This window comes from Apostichopus japonicus, chromosome 22, assembly GCF_037975245.1.
Source record: "Apostichopus japonicus isolate 1M-3 chromosome 22, ASM3797524v1, whole genome shotgun sequence".
NCBI lineage: Eukaryota > Metazoa > Echinodermata > Holothuroidea > Aspidochirotida > Stichopodidae > Apostichopus > Apostichopus japonicus.
Genome location: NC_092582.1, coordinates 21,560,906 through 21,582,424, shown reverse-complemented (window position 1 = coordinate 21,582,424; position 21,519 = coordinate 21,560,906). Strand labels below are relative to the sequence as shown.

Below are 21,519 nucleotides of genomic sequence, written 5' to 3'. Positions count from 1 at the left end.
ATATAAAATAAACACTATGTTTACACCTGACATTTCCGTGTTTGTTTGACAGAAATACCTGAATGAATTTGATACGCAAATAGCTGACATTGACAGGAAGAAGCAGGAGCAAATCAGTGCAGATAAACGGTGGTCGGAGAGTTGGCAAGAGTCTGTTGACCGAGTCAAGAAACTCTACTGAGAAATGCTCCTCATAATAGCTACACTCTATCTTAAAACTGATTGAAGGCTTTATATCATTTTCAAAAAAAGTGAATTAAAGAAATTCAAACTGATTTAACCTGTGTTGACATCTTTAATTTTGATTGACAAAAGATTACAACATTTTTCTTTTTTCACTTTCTGAGCTTGGTATAGGTTTGCCGGTAAGGTGGGGTTAAATTTGAGAGTAATTGATATAACAAAGTGTTATTTGTTTATATCTAAGAGTTATTTATATATATATATATATATATATATAAGAGTTCTGAATATAAAATAATATTACACATTTGATGCTGAAGAATTGAATGTTACATTCTGTTTATAATATCCAAACAGTCAGAGACAAGCTTGAATTGAAACTCTTGTCAGATATTTCACAGTCTCACTGAGTGCCATCAGAACTTAGATCTCTATTTATTTGTGGCTTCAATATATATGCTAAATATGGTCTTTATACTTCTTCTGCGTGCTTTTCATATAGTAGAAACTGATCTTAGTATGTTGTTAATGCCCATATGATAGAGAGTTCAAAACAGCCCAAACATTCCAATATCTTTGATTTCTCAGTATTCAAGTGTAAAACATACAACTAATGTATCGCCAGATTGTAAATTTGATTGAAGAAATTAATGCAGATGATAAACTCTAGAACTTCATCGCACAAGAAATCCTATCCACATACATGGCAAAAAACAAGGTTTGCTGATTTTATAAGGTGCTGTAAAGACATGGACCAAGATCAGAGTGTACAATCTATGTTCTACCTTATGGTTTGCTCCCCTGGATATATTTATAATTGTATACAGCATTTATATAAATCTTTGTTTATCAATGTACTTTTAATGAAACCATTCCATCCATAAACCCCAAACTGCCAGTTGTAATTGTGCTTTCTAATATCACCTTGAAGTGTAAAAGAAGAGATTATAATATTGAGACCTTTTTAACTTTGTGTATATAAGATAAGTCAACTTTAATGTAAATGGATTGCTATTTACAATGTAAAATAATTTCTGTATAAACTTGTGTGATGATAACCTAACATACTGATTAAGAATTGAAAACCAAATTTTGATTCCAGAATCTTCCTTGTGTGTTTGTGTTATAGTGTGTAAGGAAATCATCAGTTTATTTTCTACCTTCCTCCTATTAAATGATCCATTAATGTACCTTGAAAGAAGCAGGTTGTCTGTTGTCATAATGGATTATTGGATCTACTGATTCAAGAGGCTATAGGTCAATGTTGCTGCTGAAATGTGCTAGAAATAGCCAAGATGGACAACAATATGATCAAAGTATCCTTCTGATTATCTTTATACCTCACTGAGACACCTTAAATGTCTGAAAGTAACCCCTCTCAATATCTGGGATCAAATTGGAGGGTACTAGATCCTCCAAGGATCTGGAAACGTTTTGTCAGTTGTTAAAATTTGGAGAAAAAAAATATTGACTATCTTTAGAAGACAAGGGTCTAAACTTACAAGCGATTATAACAAATAGTTTCACTTCATAATATTTACAACAGACTGAAGATACTGGGTAATAATGATTGTAACATAGTTTTCAAGTAGTACACAAAGGTTAGTAGCAGCTGCACAGGTTATAAGTTCTACACAAATTAACGACCAAATCTTCTGTTAATATTGAAAGTGAAGTATGACAAGTGCTACAAATGCAGATTATGTCAGATAATAACACTGGTTGAATTGGATAATAACATGGGTAATATTGGAAATAACAGGTGGCGTTGGATAATAACACAGGTTATATGGATAATAACCCGGGTCATATAAGAAAATAGCATTGGTTATATTGGATAATAACAGGTTATATTGGAAATAACAGGTGGTATTGGATACTAACACAGGTTATATTGGAAAATAACACAGGTTATATTGGATAATAACATGGGTTATATTGGAAATAACAGGTGGTATTGTATATTAACACAGGTAATATTGGATAATAACACAGGTCATATTGGAAATTAACACAGGTTATATTGGATAATAACAGCTGATATTGGATAGTAACACAAGATTATATTGGATAATAACACAGGTTATATTGGAAAATAACACAGGTTATATTGGAAATAACGGGTGGTATTGGATACTAACTGGTGGTATTGGATAATAACACAGGTTATATTGGAAAATATCACGGCTTATATTGGAGAATAACATGGGTTATATTGGATAATAGGTGATATTGGATAATAGCACAGGTTATATTGGATAATAACACAGATTACAAAGACTTTTAAGCAATAATCTTTCTGTATTTGTTTATATGTTTTGCTGCTTGGACATTCAAGTATTACAAAATCTCTAATGAAAAATTACATTTCTAGACCAACACCATTATCTCATCATATCCTAGAGGGAGGACGAGATATTGTAGTTCCTTTCCCAGTCCGGCCATATACAGTTATGTCAGTTGCCACAGCAACAGGTATGGTGGGATACCCCAGGGTGACCGGAAGTCTGTGATGAGGAAGGGGTCAAAACAAGTGCGAGTATTTACGTGTGTGTGTCCAATTTTGTGTCAGTAAGTCCAAATGGCATGGCCAATTTTCTTCCGACTTGATGGGAAGGTACCCCAAGGTGAACCGTTGTGTCTCACAGGCCACTGGAACCAAAAATCAAAGGTCAAATTTGGTGAAAATTTAGATTTGGCTATAACTCCAAGGGAAACATTGAATTGACATCAAACCTACGCAGGGTATAATGGAAATGTTAAGCACTATCAAATTGTGTGGTTGCCATGGTAACTGACAGCAAAGGTCACATGGTTAAAGGTCAACAGTATATTTTCTGCACAATTTTGTGTCAAAAACTCCTCTTTAAATGGCTGTGCTGATTCTCTTCAAACTTGTTAAGAAGGTAACCCAGGATGAACCCTTGTGTCTTGCAGACCTCCGGAACCATAGGTCAGCGGTCAAATTTAGTCAAAATTCAAGTTTTTGCTATAACTTTTTAGGTCAAATGTATATTTTTAGCACAATACTGTGTCAGAAAAACTCCTCCTAAGCGGCTGGGCCAATTTTCTGCAAACTTCATGGAAGGTGTCCCAGGGTCAACTCTTGTGTCTCACAGACCCCCGGGAAAAAATTAATTTGTTCATTCACTGTTTGCATGCGAAGAGATATGCTGCTCTCTGGATTGCCCTCATATTGTAGAATTGAACTATAATTGGGCACTGGCGGATCCAGGGCCTTTGTTTGGGAGGGGCCAAAGTGGTGTTAGAGTGATATGGGGGAGGGGTCTAACGGGAGGGGGTGGAAAATTTTCTATTGCTGAATGCCCTCAGATCAGCGGCGTAACGATGAGTCTGGGTGCCCCTGGGTCCAGGGAAGGAAGGGCCCCCTGGCTGCTGCGGAGAATCAACCGATGTGCGCGGAGCGCACATCACGAGCGCGGAGCGCGAAGTCCCAAAGGCGTGGTTCCAGGGCCCGCCTTAGGGCCCTGGAAGCTCTGGGGTTCTACAAGCTCTCTGGTGTAATCTAAGCCGTATATGGCACATTTCGTGGTGATTTTATCGACTGAGATTTTGGGGAAATCTGCATTCATAGACACATTTTTGGTCCGCCTTGTCTGTCATACTGGGAACATGAAAAAATTTGTTGCAAAGCTAGAATACATTAAGAGATTGAAAGGACAATAAGACCAGACGACCAATGTCCAACTAACATCAACATGTATATTTCCACCCGCGGCGTAACTCCTGTGGACAAATGGTATCCAAGTTCCCAAGAACTTGGAAAGGCTAGAGCTTGAATTTACTGAGCCTGGCCTTCTTGTCAGCAAATATATCGATTAGTCCATCTATATCAAGTGACCATGCCTCCTCGCTCTCGATGGAAAGGATAGCCAGCGAATCCAGCCGATCTTGAGAAATGGTTGAACGTAGGTAAGTCTTGATTAGCTTCAACTTGGAGAATGATCTTTCTGCAGTCGCCACTGTGACTGGAAGTGTAATAAATAGGACCACAGCCGATAACAGCTTTGAGTAGGTACTAAGGTCACACAGAAAAATATGTCCGTTGTCTCGTTTATAGTTTCTTTTCCAACGAAAACGTGCCGTTTCAAAAAAAAAAGAAAAAAAGGGTACCCCTCTTCTAAGTTCTGTACATCAGTGTAGTGGGGGCCCCCTTTGGTCGGGGGCCCCTGGGTTTGCCCCATCCAAGCCCATAGGCGTTAAGCCGCTGCCTCAGATGCAATTTGGTGCGACAAAAGTGTACAATGGTGATGTTAATTTACTTCAAAAAAATTCTTTCCCAGGTGTAATTTTCTAAAATATTTATAAAACAAAGTTGGGATCATCTTTCTCAAAACTTTTTATTTTTCATAGGTTATAAATTTCTTACAACCAGTCTGTAATTGCAAAATGGTGATAAACTGTAAATCCTCCCTCATGCTCATACATTTAATTTTAAACCAGAAAACGTAAAGGTTTAGACTAGTCTACCACTGCTATGCCTCTCGATTTTTTTAATTTCCAATCATATGATTCAGCGGATGTTCGGAAACACTTTTTGGCTCACCTTTGGGGGGGCCATGGCCCCCGTTGGCCCCCCTTGGATCCGCCAGTGTAATTGGGACCGTTACAGTATGTTAGCAATCATTCTGTTGATCAGTATGTTAGGTTTAGTTTGCAATTTCTCTTCTGAACACTTAACAGATTGGTGAGACTAGATTGCTTCAAACTGCCAAATATTTGAAGGTTCCTTATTTTATAATATATACAAAAATTCCTATTCGTTCCTATTAACTAGCAGGAATTATGTTTTTTTTTTCTTTGTTTACTATGAAACCTATTAGTTTTCAAGCTGAAATAAATGCTTTGTGTCTCTTCCAATAGCTCCAGGATTAGTGACCCTACCTTACACATACACAACTCTACTTACATAGCTTTCTCAAGCAATGTAACTTCTTGTACACTGAGACAAGCTTCTCCTTGGCTAAATCTTGCGGTAAAATTTCTAAAAAACTGTAATAAATTCCCTTTGGGCAATAATAATAATAATTAACAGTTCTTATATAGCGAAACTTACAATAAAGTCTCGCCGCACTGTTCTTAACCTGTTCTTGGTAACTTGTCACACCTACACACCAAAGTGTGCACAATTCAAACAATCTCTCCTGGGAAACCACAGTGCACCACAACCACGTGTCCCCCTGGGGGACTTCCCATAGGGTGCAGCCACAAACCGGCGCACCCAACTATATTTACAAGTCACCTCACAAGTCCCCATTTATACACCTGGGTGAAGAGAGGCAAAGGAGATAAAGTGCCTTGCCCAAGGACACAACGTAATGACCTGGCAAGGGCTCGAACCTGTAATCCTTAGATCACAAGTCCACTGCCTTAACCACTTGACCACAACGCCCCCCATATGTTCCACTGAAGGCCGCAGAGAGGAAGGTCTGCATCACACATGGGCACATTTGAAGTGGTACTGGAAGATTGATTTGTTACAAGTACTAATACTAATGTGTGTACTGTGAAGAGTACAACTATCTTTTTTTAAATGAAAATATTATTATATATATATTATTATATTGTTTGATACAATGATATATGTGCTGTGTAATATGTCTGTTGATGACATTGCTGTTATATGTAATGTACAATAGTTGTTTGAATCTAAGTATAGAGTCTTCATTTGATATCTTGAAAATGATTTGGTTAGAACCTTTTCGTTGCAACAATCTTATAAGGCTTCACTTCATTGGCTACCAAGACCTGTCCATGTTCAATGTATGACTGGTGCTCTGTTCCTGGTACTTTTGAAAACTTGTAATGTTGAAAGAGCCATGTCAAGATTAGAAATAGTTCTCCCTTCACCATCGACTCTCCGATGCAAACTCTACGGCCCGTGGAGAAGGGCATGAAGCTCTCGGGATGCTGACGGACTGTGCCAGAGTCGTCGAGGAAATGCTCTACAGGAGAAAATGTGAGATCATGATAGCAATTACGTTGCAACATGTTGCATCAAATTGATTTTCTGACAAAGAGAAAAAAGCTAGGTCTACATATCAAAAGTAAAGGTTTTCATTTTTGATGCAACTATTATGTTATATATCCTCCCCTCATACATATAATAATAAGTTTGTCAGTAATTTTCTCATATATACTTTAAAGGCTGAAAAATAGTCACCGTACAGCACTGACATTAATCTGTGTTCTCTAGACCAAAAGGACACATTGAAACAGCTTTCTAGACATCTTAGCAAGACTGATTGGGTTTTTACATAAATATCATTACAATGATAAATTGGACCGGTTGGTACGGTAACTTCAGCGCATGTTATCCCCTCTGAGAGAAGGGTGGGAAATTGAATATCAAATCCTCAATGAATGAAGAAGTTATGACTCATTGGCCAGCATCTGGTGGTTAAGTCTTCTCTGTGGCCATTGTACAGTGCCAGGAATGGCTAACATGTCTTCTATCCTGTCAGCTAGTTTTCTCCAACACACAAAATGCAAACACTTTAACTGATGACATTTATGACTGAAGGATGAATAATGTTGTAATATAATACAACTATGAATTCTTGACCACAGAAACCCTCCTACATGGAAGTATTGTAGACAATTGGTAACTAGTTGAAGTTGGAACTCTCACCTGGTTTAAAGTTGTAGGGATCTTTCCAATACTTTTCATCTCTGTGCATGGCCCAGATATTAATCATGACCATGGTATCCTTTGGAATGAAGTAACCATCTGAAAGTAAACACAACAAAACTTGCATGTTTCCACCACATAAATAGGTTGATGGACAGGCTTTCTCATCAACCGACCTCAAATATTAACCGGAATACAGGAACATGTCTTTCTGACTCACTCAAAAGAGTTGACAAACTCATGCAGACTTACAAAGGAGAGGGTTGAAATTGGTGGGGGAGGGGGATTGAAGCACAAAGTTCAAAGGGCAGTGGGAGAAGTGGTTTTGATATTTGAGGGAACACAACAAAGTTACATCAAAACATTCAAACAATATGAACCCTCTGTGCAATAAAGTATCTGAAACATTTTTAAGGGACACCCTTTCTTCTTTTCAATAACAAGTCAGTTTGTTATTACAAATTTTGCCCATTTTCAACAACAAAAGGGTAGTAGACAATAGGTGCATTAAGTAGTCAATGGGTGTAATCTAGTATTCCATAGGTATAATCTAGTAATCAATAGGTGTACTGCAGTATCTATAGGTTTCATCTAGTAGTTTACATATGTACCCTGGTTGTCAGTAGGAATTTAACAGATGGAATAAAGTAGTTAACAGATGTACTCTCTTAGTCGTTGTATATCTAGTATTCAATAAGTGTACTACATACTGTTCATTACGTAACACTATAGTATAAATATCAGTGCTCTAGCAGTCAACAAATGTACTCCAGTAGTAGTAATAGGTAGACTACAGTAGTCAGTGTCATCTGGTAGTCAAAGGAACAAGAGGTAAAAGTAAGTAAAAAAACACTTAGGACTTGATTACAACTTACCTAATGTTGTATCCTTGGTTGTAGAATGAGGTACACACAGAGGTAATTTAGTGCTATACCTCAGTACTTCATGCACTGTAGCAACAACGTATGCTAATCGATCTCGGTCAGCCAATGTCGGTAGGCGTTCCCGCCCGATGACCTCATCGGCCAGTTCTGCAATTTTGTCTTGAACATGAGGAAACTCGACCATTAATGCTAAGGTCCAGTAGAGAGTTACAATAGTAGTGTCAGTACCACCTGCAGAAAAAGGCATGAAACACACCGCAAAATCAACCATTGTAACTGCAAAGAACTACTATATAGGCCTATTAGGGCAAGGTCCATAACTACTAGAAACAACACGCAAGTATCATGATCACCTGTTTTCTCACTGAGACACGCAGCTCTGAAAGACCTGTAGTTTGTGTAATACTATATGACTCTGTATAGTAGCTGGACTAGTTTTATTCACATTATGAACAAAATTTAAATTTAACCATCATATAATTGCATTCGCATCTTGGGTGAAACTTCGAATGATTTGTAAAACTGGTGACAGTTTGGTAGTGCCAAAAATGCAATCAGTTCCTTTTAAACTTGAAGATATTCAAGTCCTTTTGCAATTTCTACCTTATTTCTCTTATAATCCTGTTTGATCTCCATCTTCAACACATTAATGATGCATCAGGTATTTCTTCAAATAAGGTGCCATTCATATTTTCCTTTTTCGTCAACTAACCTCCATGAATGTCAGTAACTGCTGTTGCTATGAAATCATCAGATATAGATTCCACACCAGTCTCTTTTGTATCTGCCTGAGCTTCCAACATAACATCAATGAAATCTCTTACTTTGCCTGCAAAATGTAGAATTTTTCAGTTAAATTGGCAATAAAACAAATAGAAACGGATGTATAAACTGTGGTCAGTATCATAAAAGAAAGTCTGATATCGCATTAGTAAATGATACTTGTATCATTAACTATGTACTCAATACATAGCCTTAACCACCTGTTATCACCATGTAGTATTTATTGGTAACATTAAGTATTAATATTTAGCAGCAGACATGCCAAATCTCCCAGTAAATCTTCGACTCTCCTGGTTAACCTGGGAGTCTCTCAGTTTTTAAGGCAAGTCTCGAGCTCTCCCAATTTCATCTTCTTATCTCCCATGCATAAATTTGATTTCTAGTGTTGTTTCTAAATTACAATGAGAAATAGCTGTGACTCTCTTGTTTAACTGCCTTAGGAATGTTGAGCAAATCTACCACTTTTTGCAGCAAACAAATGCCTAATATAGGCCCATTGTGTCCTGCAGTGTTAATAGCAGTGCAAGAATGAATGTGTATACCCTTTATTATTGAAGAGGCAATATATGTTATTCTTCAATGTTTCTATACAGTATTTTATTGTTTGATATAGCTATTAATTTGTACGTTGGATTTTGTCCAATTCTCCAAATCTTTTCCTCCTATTTGTGAGATAGAACACTGATGGAAGGTCTGTAGCAGACATCCATTATTTGGAATTAATCTGATATATTTGTAACAATACCATTAAATATTCAGTACAGCAGACATATATATTATTTTATATATTTTATATATATATTATATATACATATATACATATATATATATATATATATATATAAATATATATATATATATATATATAATATATATGTATGTATATATATATATATATATATATATATATAAATATATATATATATATATATATATATATATATAATATATATGTATGTATATATATATATATATATATATATATATATATATCTATATATTTTATTATTATTATTATTATTTCCTATTACCTGGTATCGATGTCTGACGATGCACATCAATGGCTTTTCTAACTCTTGTAAAGTTCTTGTCGCAAAAACTGAGTAAGCTGTTGACTCTCTCGAATGGAATCCAGGAGAAACTTGGGAAGAAGTCGGTAGGGAGACCGTTGCCTACCAGAGCAAGAAACGCCTGTCCTCCTTTCATTGTCTCCACCAGTTTGGGATCATTAAAAGCATAACTAAATCAAATAGGAAAACCAATACTAAAATTGTTTTATCATCTTTAAGGGTGGAGGAGGGGGGCAGGGTATTATTAATACTTGCTTGGTAGTATAAGAGGACTAAATTGACATAACCATCCTCTAAACATGTTCACAATTTCAACCTTTTCATATAAACTTGGCTTAAATAGTTCCATGGGGGAGGGGGGGCAGGGTGAGCAATCATTGCCAATTACATGAGGTACTCATAATCTCTTCAACTGTAGGTTGCAAGTTACATTTTTGTACAAGTTTCACCTCTCTTTTTTTCCTCTATTTCTTACCAGTGCAGTGGTCTACAATAAATACTCATTGTCCAGGCAATGCTTCTTACACTTTAATATAAATAAACATTCCAATGCACAATATTCAAGGGTGAATATGTCTCTATACTTATCTGACTCCAAAGCATAATTTTCCTACCGTACTGAAGACTAGCTGACACAATAACCAATTAAATGTTATAGTGGCCTCATACTTACCCTTACTCCAAAGCATACTCTTCCTACTGTACTGAAGACTAGCTGACACAATAACCACTTAAATGTTATAGTGGCCTCATACTTACCCTTACTCCAGACCTTACTCTTCCTACTGTACTGAAGACTAGCTGACACAATAACCACTTAAATGTTATAGTGGCCTCATACTTACCCTTACTCCAAAGCATACTCTTCCTACTGTACTGAAGACTAGCTGACACAATAACCACTTAAATGTTATAGTGGCCTCATATTTTACCCTTACTCCAAAGCATACTCTTCCTACTGTACTGAAGACTAGCTGACACAATAACCACTTAAATGTTATAGTGGCCTCATATTTTACCCTTACTCCAAAGCATACTCTTCCTACTGTACTGAAGACTAGCTGACACAATAACCACTTAAATGTTATAGTGGCCTCATACTTACCCTTACTCCAAAGCATACTCTTCCTACTGTACTGAAGACTAGCTGACACAATAACCACTTAAATGTTATAGTGGCCTCATACTTACCCTTACTCCAAAGCATACTCTACCTACTGTACTGAAGACTAGCTGACACAATAACCACTTAAATGTTATAATGGCCTCACACTTACCCTTACTCCAAATCATACTCTTCCTTCTGTACTGAAGACTAGCTGACACAATAACCACTTAAATGTTATAGTGGCCTCATATTTACCCTTACTCCAAAGCATACTGTACTGAAGACTAGCTGACACAATAACCACTTAAATGTTATAGTGGCCTCATACTTACTCTTACTCCAAAGCATTCTCTTCCTTCTGTACTGAAGACTAGCTGACACAATAACCACTTAAATGTCATAGTGGCCTCATGCTTACCCTTACTCCAAAGCATACTTTAATTAGCAGACATATTAAACATATTAATTTGAGTAATAGTGGCCCTGTGCTTACCTTACTCCAAACAAAAATATATGGTATACTAATTAACATATTAAACATTTAAGTATTATACAAACCCTATGCTTACCTTACTCCAAAACATAATTTTCCTAGTGTACTGTAGACCAGCTGACATATTAGTTCTTTAGGATCAAATGGCTCTCCCTTGGTTTCATCAAGGACTGATGATAGTTCTGGAGTAAACCCAAGGATGAAACTTTCAAACCTTTTTTTATCACCAGTGATTAAGTTCCTGTAAAAATGAATGTTAAACCTTCATGATTTTTCAAATAGTGATGAAATTGCAGGATTGGTTACATTCAGACTGTCAAGAATTGCAGTATTAATAAGTATGTGTATAGGCAAGGGAGTAGAAATGTTTGGTGTTGAACAAATTAAAGGAAGGGATTAAAAGAAGGCATTTAGAAGAGAATTGATATTCACTCTGCTGCATAATTTTGTTCATAACAGTTATATTCTATACAAATATTGGCAAAAAAAGACATACGTATGGGTATAGGTTATGGAGTGCATTTAAATAAAGTTGATACCATCTGAAATTTACTGGGGAAAGATTTATTTTTGGCCAGATTATACTGAGGTAGACTGTTATGCAAATTAGAAGAAAATAAAAGTACAGAAATTAGACTAAACTTGCATTTTACAACAAAACTGTGACATCAGTCAAGTGCACTTATTAAACAAAATGTAGCTACAAAGAGGTTATTCAGAATTAATAAGTAGAATGACTAATTACCTAAGAGATGTATGCAGAAGCTTCCTATTCTGGGCCCAAGTAACAGAATAATCAGAAAGAGCAATACTCTTTCCTCCTCCAGAGAGAAGCTCAACTGCAAGTAAACAAGACACAACAGTAGATGAGGTAGAGTTAAGGAGGAAGTAGGACTGTCCACAATCAGTAGATGAAGTAGGGTTAAGTGGGAGGTAGGTCTATTCACCATCAGTAGATGAGGAAGGGTTAAGGAGGAGGTAAAACTGTCCACAATCAGTAGATGAAGTGGGGTTTAATGGGAGGTCTATTCACCATCAGCAGATGAGGAAGGGTTAAGGAGGAGGTAGGACTGTCCACAATCAGTAGATGAAGTAGGGTTAAGTGGGAGGTAGGTCTATTCACCATCAGTAGATGAGGTAGGGTTACGGAGGAGGTAGGACTGTCCACAATCAGTAGATGAAGTAGGGTTAAGTGGGAGGTAGGTCTATTCACCATCAGTAGATGTGGTAGGGTTAAGTGGGAGGTAGGACTTTCCACCATCAGTAGATGAGGTAGGGTTAAGGAGGAAGTAGGACTGTCCACAATCAGTAGATGAAGTAGGGTTAAGTGGGAGGTAGGTCTATTCACCATCAGTAGATGAGGTAGGGTTAAGGAGGAGGTAGGACTGTCCACAATCAGTAGATGAAGTAGTGTTAAGTGGGAGGTAGGTCTATTCACCATCAGTAGATGAGGAAGGGTTAAGGAGGAGGTAGGACTGTCCACAATCAGTAGATGAAGTAGGGTTAAGTGGGAGGTAGGTCTATTCACCATCAGTAGATGAGGAAGGGTTAAGGAGGAGGTAGGACTGTCCACAATCAGTAGATGAAGTAGGGTTAAGTGGGAGGTAGGTCTATTCACCATCAGTAGATGAGGTAGGGTTACGGAGGAGGTAGGACTGTCCACAATCAGTAGATGAAGTAGGGTTAAGTGGGAGGTAGGTCTATTCACCATCAGTAGATGAGGTAGGGTTAAGTGGGAGGTAGGACTTTCCACCATCAGTAGATGAGGTAGGGTTAAGTGGGAGGTAGGACTGTCCACAATCAGTAGATGAAGTGGGGTTTAATGGGAGGTAGGTCTATTCACCATCAGTAAATGAAGTAGGGTTAAGTGGGAGGTAGGTCTATTCACCATCAGTAGATGTGGTAGGGTTAAGGAGGAGGTAGGACTGCCCACAATCAGTAGATGAAGTAGTGTTAAGTGGGAGGTAGGTCTATTCACCATCAGCAGATGAGGAAGGGTTAAGGATTAGGTAGGACTGTCCACAATCAGTAGATGAAGTAGGGTTAAGTGGGAGGTAGGTCTATTCACCATCAGTAGATGAGGAAGGGTTAAGGAGGAGGTAGGACTGTCCACAATCAGTAGATGAAGTAGGGTTAAGTGGGAGGTAGGTCTATTCACCATCAGTAGATGAGGAAGGGTTAAGGAGGAGGTAGGACTGTCCACAATCAGTAGATGAAGTAGGGTTAAGTGGGAGGTAGGTCTATTCACCATCAGTAGATGAGGTAGGGTTACGGAGGAGGTAGGACTGTCCACAATCAGTAGATGAAGTAGGGTTAAGTGGGAGGTAGGTCTATTCACCATCAGTAGATGAGGTAGGGTTAAGTGGGAGGTAGGACTTTCCACCATCAGTAGATGAGGTAGGGTTAAGTGGGAGGTAGGACTGTCCACAATCAGTAGATGAAGTGGGGTTTAATGGGAGGTAGGTCTATTCACCATCAGTAAATGAAGTAGGGTTAAGTGGGAGGTAGGTCTATTCACCATCAGTAGATGTGGTAGGGTTAAGGAGGAGGTAGGACTGCCCACAATCAGTAGATGAGGTACTGTAGGGTTAAGGAGGTAGGACTGTTCATCATCAGTAGATGAGGCAGGGTTTTCATTTTTCGTATTAATCCCAAATTTTACCATTGTTCAAAATTGCTAGAAGTTTTCAATAGTACTTTGCTGGTTAGTTTGAATCTCCAAGTTATTTCCAAACATAATAAGGAATGGTAAATTAAATGTTTGTGTGAAGAACATAGTAGCACTAATTTCCACTTCCAAAGAGCACTAATTGTGCAGATTTTTTTTCAGTCAAAGAACCAGTAGAGCATTGTGGTCAAGTGGTTAAAGCAGTGGACTTGTGGTGTAAGGTTTGCTGGTTCGAGTCCTAGCCAGATCATTACGCTGTGTCCTTTGGCAAGGCACTTTATATCTATTGCCTCTCTTCACCCCGGTGTATAAAAGGGGATTTGCGAGGAAACTTGTAAATATAGTTGCGTGCGCCTAATATAGTTGTGTGCGCCTGGTTTGTGGCTGCACCCTGTTGGAAGTCCCCCAGGGAACACGTAGTTGTGGTGCACTGTAGTGCCCCAGGAGGGGTTGTTTGAATTGTGCACACTTTGGTATGCAGGTGTGACAAGTTCACCAATGATCAGGGGATAAGTTGTAAAGTTGTGTGAGGGGGCATTAGCCTCATACAAAACTATAAAACCTTCAACTTTAGGTAGAAATACAAATTGAAAGGCACAATTAAGAAGAAACAAACAGATATCCAAAATTAATATTAATCTTTGGATAACATAATTACCCTTCATGTGCCCCAGATGCTTCAACGATTAATAATGGGTAGCTTTTCTGATATCTTACAGCCCACCACTCCAGAGGTTACCTGCAACTTGAGAATTCCAATGAAATGTATATTGCAGAATTTTTGGCAAGGCTTTTCTTGAGCCCTGCCTACTCTCCTTTTGAGGGTAAAAGTTGTTGATGTTAACTGCCATCGTGGAGCAAGGATACCACCCCTTCCCCTGTGCCTTACTTCATACCTAGCAACCTAAATCAATACCTTTGGGCATGTTTCTTCCTTTTAAATACAAAACATCTCACTCACATGAAGAAAGATCAGGTCGGCCTGCAAATGTAATTGGTTGTTTCAGAAGAGCTTGTCTTGTAGCCCTGACACTGTTCAAGACTACCGTCCACCTCTGACCAATTTTGATTGAGAAGATATCTCCATATCTTCGACCCAGTTTCAGGAAGACGATATGTGGAGGATCAGATGAAAATTCTGTTTCAGGAAAAAATATTGAAAATAACCGACTGACTTTAATATTAGTCCTGTATCACTGTATAAATTACTGCTTCAATAATATAATTTAATAATAAACAATAATAAATACCATATATTAAAGTGTTGTTTTTTTATGTGTGTTTTTTTAGTCTTGTCTTTTTTCCCCTTGTATTCTTTGAACTAAAGCAACATTAAGGCTGTAACCAGATCCAGGATTTCTTGGCAGACTATGAGACAACTATTGGTAGCTACTGGAAGCACCAGCAACTAAGCAATTCTTAAGATAGCATAAAAAGTAAGGTATGCTTGCAATGCTATATTTTTCCACAATGTTTAGCTAATTTTTAGTGTATTCAAGACAATTTATAACAGGATGTGGACCCATCTGCCCCCTTTCCTCGATCCCTCCATGAAAGGTATTGAGTAGCCTTCAGCATATGCAACAAACAGTAAAGCTTTTGAATACACACACGATAGCTCTATTCTGGTCGACTTAATTTTCCAATGATAAGTACTTTAGTATGCATAGAAATTCCTGGCAAATGTTTTTTACATTTTATTTGAGGTTCCTTCCATAATCTTTTGCTGTTATTCTTTCTTCTTGATTTTTGTAAATCTTTTAAACACACATAAATTCAAGAAAAGGCCAAAATTAAGAAGACATTTGTCACTCAAATCAAGACTTTGTTATATCAAATATGTCAGTGCCATCTAAGCTCATGACAACAGCTTTTAGGCTTTAAAGAGAAGAACTTTTGCACAATTGATAAATCAACTTACCTTTCAACAGTATATTGAAGTGCGGGTTGTTCCAGGATACAGTTTGCCAGTCGGTGAGAAGAAAACAATAGAACCCAAATCTGATATTACCAGTTTATATATACTAAGTAAAGTCAGCAAACCTCAAGTCTCTTCAACAAATTCTTCAACAGCTGACAATGTCTGTCCTGTCATCTGATGCCTGACACTAAACTGGCAGTAAACAATCCCAGGTCATGTCTGATTAAACTTGGATCTGTTGTGTCAGCAAAAAGCTGTCTCCTCAAAATATACTTTAGCTATAAAATTGTCAGCACCATCTTCTTATGCAAATTAAATACAGAATACTGAAGGTATTTCTATTAAATATGGATAAAATATGTAAGTATATTACAACAAATACATAAGCCAATTTTAATCATCAAAAGTGATTAGTTTTTAACTTAGAACAGCCGCTTGTGTTTGTTCGACAACAGTGGCAGAGCGTCCATATTGTCAGGGAGGGGGGGCATCAAATGGACTGCTGGCGCCCTTTTCAGCTTTTTACTTATTCGCGATTATTGACTTTTTTATTACGCTCTCATCTACTATTGACATTTGTCACATTTTGTTGGTGTAATTTTCTGACAAAATGGCGATGACACCTATTTATTCTTTGTTTGTCTGAAAATTAGCAAGGCCCGGAAAGGGTCATTTCCGGCGATCTAGGGAGTATCATTACTCAAAACATTTCTCTACGCTCCGCGCCAACCTGTGGTGGCGCTCCGCTTAGATAGTGTCGAATGCACCCCTACCAGGCGCATAGCCAAGGGGGGGGCAAAGGGGCAGACGCCCCCCCTTGAGCATATTTTTTTTAATGTTTTTATGATATCGCTAGTATTTTCAAAGGAGAAAATGCTAAGATGCAACTAACAAGGCCTGGGAAGTGCCATTTCCAGCAATCTGGGAGGCATTTTCAGCCAAAATTTTCTTGTACGCTTCGCGCCAACCATGGTGACCCTACGCTTAGATAGTTTGCAATGCCGAATCTACAGTTTCGCCCCTCCCTTGGCAAATATCTGGCTACGCGCCTGGCCCCTACAGAACATTCTCCCCCCCCCCCCTGACCAATACCCCTAGCTCCGCCACTGTTCAACAAGCCTATAAATTTAGCCACACCTACTGGAGCATCACTCCAAAATAGGATTGCAAAACTAAAGACCCCCAAGCTGAAGTTTTAACAAGTCATATTTAGGATATCTTCCTGGATTTCTCACATTTGGTGTAAAAACAAAAGCTTTAGTCATAATTTTCTTTAGCAAGACGTCATCACAGAGAAAAGGGAATACAAGCTGGAGCACAACTTAACCAGTAGATTGGTAAAGGAGATTAACAGCCCCTTAAACAAGAATTCTAAGTAAAACCACTCAGTGTAACATGTGCATACTTCGTGCCACAATAAAATATTGACAAACTTAACTTTACTTTTCATATGAGTCAATATATATCCAACTCTCACTGTCCTTTCTCTCTACTTAACCTTCTACTTTTATTCTATCCATTCATACAGTGGCAGAGCTAGGGGTATTGGTCAGGAGGGTCGAGAATGATCTGTAGGGGCGCTTCCGACACTATCTTAGCGGAGCGCCACCACGGGTTGGCGCGAAGTGTTCCGTAATTTTTGAGTAAAGATACTCCCTAGATCGCCGGAAAATGACCCTTTCCGGGCCTGGCTAAATTGCAGATAAACAAAGAATAAATAGGTGTCATAGCCAAATTACACCAAAAAAATGTGACAAATGTCAATAGGTAGATGAAAGCATAATAAAAAAAGTCAATAATCTAGAATAAGTAAAAAGTGGTAAAGAGCTGAAAGGGCGCCAGCAGTCCATTTGAGTCCGTTGGGGGGCATCCGCCCCCCCCCCCCTGACTGTATGGACGCTCCGCCACTGCATTCATACTCCCATAAATGAATGAAATTATGACAAATATTTTCTATTTTTAACATACATCTCTTTTTAAAGGGGCAAACATAGTTTTGCTATCAAGACCCTCCCTTTTCTCGAGTCCTATTCCCTTCTCTCATCCAACACAGGTTTCCTCACAGAGGACAAACATTACAAATATTTTTCTGATATCTTGCAGTATCGATAGTCTCCATATTAATCCAGATTTTTCACTCTCCTTATTGAGCATTCCTTTGCAACGTGGCTACATATCTCTTACCATAATATTTAGGGGTGTCTTATTCCTCAGTAGGGTTGTAAAATGCATCAATTTTAGACAGTTTTCACACGCATGCCTGATCTATGATGAGTAATTAGTACCCAGAGAGGATATCACAAAACTCTCATTCGTGATCGAACCTCATCACGTTCACAGCTAAGCAGGGAAACTCCCCAGGGTAACCAGGTGTACACAATGATAACAGCTGGCCAACACAAATTTGGCACTATTGTTAGGTTAACCTACTGAATAATTAGGTTAACCTACTGAATAACAATGAAGTATAAATAGCTAGATTGTGTATGTGATGTTATTGTTATTTGGCAGTCACCTGATACTAATATTAATAAACCAACAGGTGGCTATTACCACGTAATAGTAGATGTCACGTCTCCAGGAAGAAGATTTGAGTTAATGATTCTATACACACCAAATGGCCGGGGCTTCTTGATGCCAACTTCCAGGGGGGGTTAGTGTTGAGTAAACTTACGTGACGAAATTCAGAATGAAATTTAAGATTCCGGGGCTTCGTGATGCCAACTTCCGGGGGGGGGGGGGGATAGGTCTCAGGGGAAATGAGAGTTTCATATTACTAGAAAAGGACAGACTACCAAAACTGATAGGACTGTCAATTAAATACAAGTGTTGAGTAAACTTACGTGACGAAATTCAGATGAAATGTAAGATTCATTATTGCTTACACCTCAACTTGGCCTAGCTTGGTTGGCAATGGGAATGGCATTTCAAGTTTTAAGCAAAATTGCTGACATTGGTAAATGTTGAAAAAGGTGCTATTTGTCCTACAAAGTGATATTCTTAAACGTATGATTCATAACTGTGTATTAGCAAACAGAATGCCGGGCAATAAGACGATCAACTTTTCTTTCATATCCCCTCACAATCCGTCAATTTCTGTTTTTCAAAATTCGTGAAATTTCGACACAAAGTGGAAAATTGTTACATGGAAAGTCAACATTTTTTTATGTAACAATGACAACTTTTGTGGATTTGTGAAAATTTCCTAGTGAAAATCCACAATTTCATTTAAAAGCCATTACATTAAATACATATAAGATGAAAAGTACAAATTTTGAGATTACAACATCTCCAAACAACGTAACATAACTTTGAAATTTGATATAAACAGGCACCCTAAATAGCTAGGAACAAATGGACAGTTTTAGAACAGTCGAAGTTTCAGAAAAGAGTTGACATTTTGTTTAATAAACTAGCCAATCTTTGGGGATAAGAAGTTTAAAGTTTGACACAAAAAGTCCAAATTTTTACATAACTTTCTTACTTTCTCAAAGTAAATATAAAAAGTTCAAATGTCCATAAGAGTATGCACTATAGTTGAAAGAGATAGTTGAAATTTTTTGATAATTTTCAACACAAAACGTTGTAATTTTAACAGTGGCGTATAGGAAGGTACTTTTGAGTGGGGGGTGGGGGGGCTGAAGACTGATGGCCGGCCTGGGGGAGGGGTCTAAGGGGAGGGGGTCTTTTTGCATTTCCAGGTGGCCTCAGATGCAATTTGGTGCTCCAATGAGATTTTTTTCTGCCAAAATGTTCTGAGCACTAAGGGCAGTTAGTTCCTTACTGATGTTATCATTTATTGAGAAATGAAAAAGGGTTTTTTTGGCTTGCAAAGCGAGGGGGCGGAATGATACTTCCGCCCCCCATATTTTTCACCAGCCCCCCGGTTCCTACGCCCTTGAATTTCAATCTAATCCCTCAAATCTTTTTACACTGTCAAAAAATTGAGATAAAGGGAGTCAAGACTTTCCAAAAATAGTAGAAATTTGAATACAGGAAGTCAAAATGCCGAGGAATAATCAACCTGTTGGTTGACACGTCATAAAATTTTCCAGAAATATGAATTTTGTACCCTAACCTTAAGTGTTGGTACAGAGCCAAATTTTCAATAAACGATATCATGGTTTTCAGGACATAGTTGAACCAAAATGCAAAATTGCATTGTGGTTTCAATGATGTAACATGAGCAGTTTTCTTTCATGAATCTGACATAATGTATAGTGAGGGTGTACAACATACTTGATCTTAGTAATACAGTGAAAAGCAGTGTGATGTAACAAACAATAAATTCACAATGACATAGGCTGTCTTGAAATGACCATTGACCTCAACAACAGGCTTCTTGTACTAAATGTGATACATCAACATACTAAATATGACATCTGTCCTTGTTGAAATATTGTGTTAAACATAGTTTTCACAATTTGACCCCTAGTGAACTCAAACAACTATGACCTCTGCACATATTAGGCTTCTTATACTCAAAGTGGTACAATTACATACCAAATATGCTACTGTCCAAGCTTCCCTTGCGATATTACTTGTAGGAAGGTGCGTTAGTGTAGAGAGACAGATAAGAGGGGAGAAATAAATGATTGGCGTTTGTTGACTTCAAATGACCTTTGGTCTCCACCAAAATCAAAAGGCTTCTTTTACTCAATGTTATACACCTTCATACCAAGTATGAGATCTGCCCAAGCTTCCAATGTTGAGATATCATGTTTACAAGGTTTTCAAAATTTGACCGCTGTTGACCCCAAATGACCTTTGTCCTATGTCAAAACAATAGGTTTCTTCAACTCAATGTGGTAGTTTGTACACACCAAATATGAGGTCTGCCCAAGCTTCCCTTTTGAGATATCGTGTTTACAATGTTTTCACAATTTGACCCCTGGTGATCCCAAATGACCTTTGACCTCCACAAAAACTATAGGCTTCTTGTACTCAATGTGGTACTTTTACACAACAAATACGGAATTGGTCCGACCTTCCCTTCTTCAGATATCGTGTTTACAAGCTCGGCGTCACAAACACACACACATAAGCCAACATGAATGCAAAGGTTACGATTATCATCGAAACCATAAAAGGAAGAAAAAGCAGAAATTTGAAGATGAAATAGAATTTCCAATGTCCAATCTGGCCCAATCATAGCATCAAAAAAATAACTTTGAAAGACCCAAACCCTTCTGCTTATCTGACTTCCTCCCTCTCTCTTTTGTTTAAAAATTCAAGTTTGTAGTCAGTTCTATCCATCAGTATATTGCCAACCATCTGTGTATGCACTGAGGTACAAACCAACCTTACAGTAATTTGCACTGGAGTACCAGCCATAGTTATATGCAACCATCCTTACAGTAATATGAACTGAGGTACCTTACAAATGGATGCACTGAAGTACCAACCACCCTAACAGTTACATACATTGAGATGCCAACCACCTTACATGTAATTGTAATGAGGTACCAACCACCTTAAATGTTTTATGTATATCAATCACCCTTTATAGTTTATTGCAATGAGGTACCAACAACCCCAACAACATAATACAATAAGGTTTTAACCACCCTTAGTTCAATGCAATATGATACCAACCACCTGTACAGTTTAAGATGATAAAGTACCAACCACCTAAACTAGAGGTGAAAGGTGAGAGGGAAATGGGGAGTGGGACATGAACATGCAGTCATATCCTTCATGGCTAGACATTAGCAATTAACAAACCAGAAAACCAAATAGGCTTAATCATTCATTGCC

General features: G+C 37.9%; 2 protein-coding genes across 3 annotated transcripts in view; one reads left to right on the top strand and one right to left on the bottom strand.

Moving 5' to 3' along the window:
• Window positions 1–275, top strand: part of LOC139963843 (coiled-coil domain-containing protein 180-like) — a 39,200-nt gene extending 38,925 nt beyond the window's left edge. For both annotated transcript variants that reach the window (XM_071965040.1, XM_071965039.1), the window contains one exon: window positions 53–275. In XM_071965040.1, the coding sequence (XP_071821141.1) occupies window positions 53–181 (129 nt within the window). In that variant the 3' untranslated portion in view covers window positions 182–275. The remainder of the gene's footprint in view (window positions 1–52) is intronic.
• A 155-nt stretch (window positions 276–430) lies between these two features.
• LOC139964101 (cytochrome P450 1A5-like) lies at window positions 431–21,096 on the bottom strand. Its single transcript, XM_071965452.1, has 9 exons — window positions 21,090–21,096; window positions 14,803–14,979; window positions 11,919–12,012; window positions 11,250–11,414; window positions 9,534–9,742; window positions 8,432–8,548; window positions 7,711–7,950; window positions 6,836–6,934; window positions 431–6,149 (listed from the first exon to the last, which is right to left on the bottom strand). Exons 1-9 carry the CDS (start codon window positions 21,094–21,096, stop codon window positions 5,896–5,898), a joined length of 1,362 nt encoding a protein of 453 aa, XP_071821553.1. The 3' UTR covers window positions 431–5,895.
• Window positions 21,097–21,519: the final 423 nt, after the last annotated feature.

What these genes read in the sequence shown, in the direction of transcription:
- LOC139964101 (XM_071965452.1), bottom strand. An exon ending in CCGACCTGATCTTTCTTCAT is followed by an intron (nt 12,013 to 14,802) that starts GTGAGTGAGATG and finishes GTTTACTTGCAG; the next exon opens with TTGAGCTTCTCTCTGGAGGA. An exon ending in CTTCTGCATACATCTCTTAG is followed by an intron (nt 11,415 to 11,918) that starts GTAATTAGTCAT and finishes TCATTTTTACAG; the next exon opens with GAACTTAATCACTGGTGATA.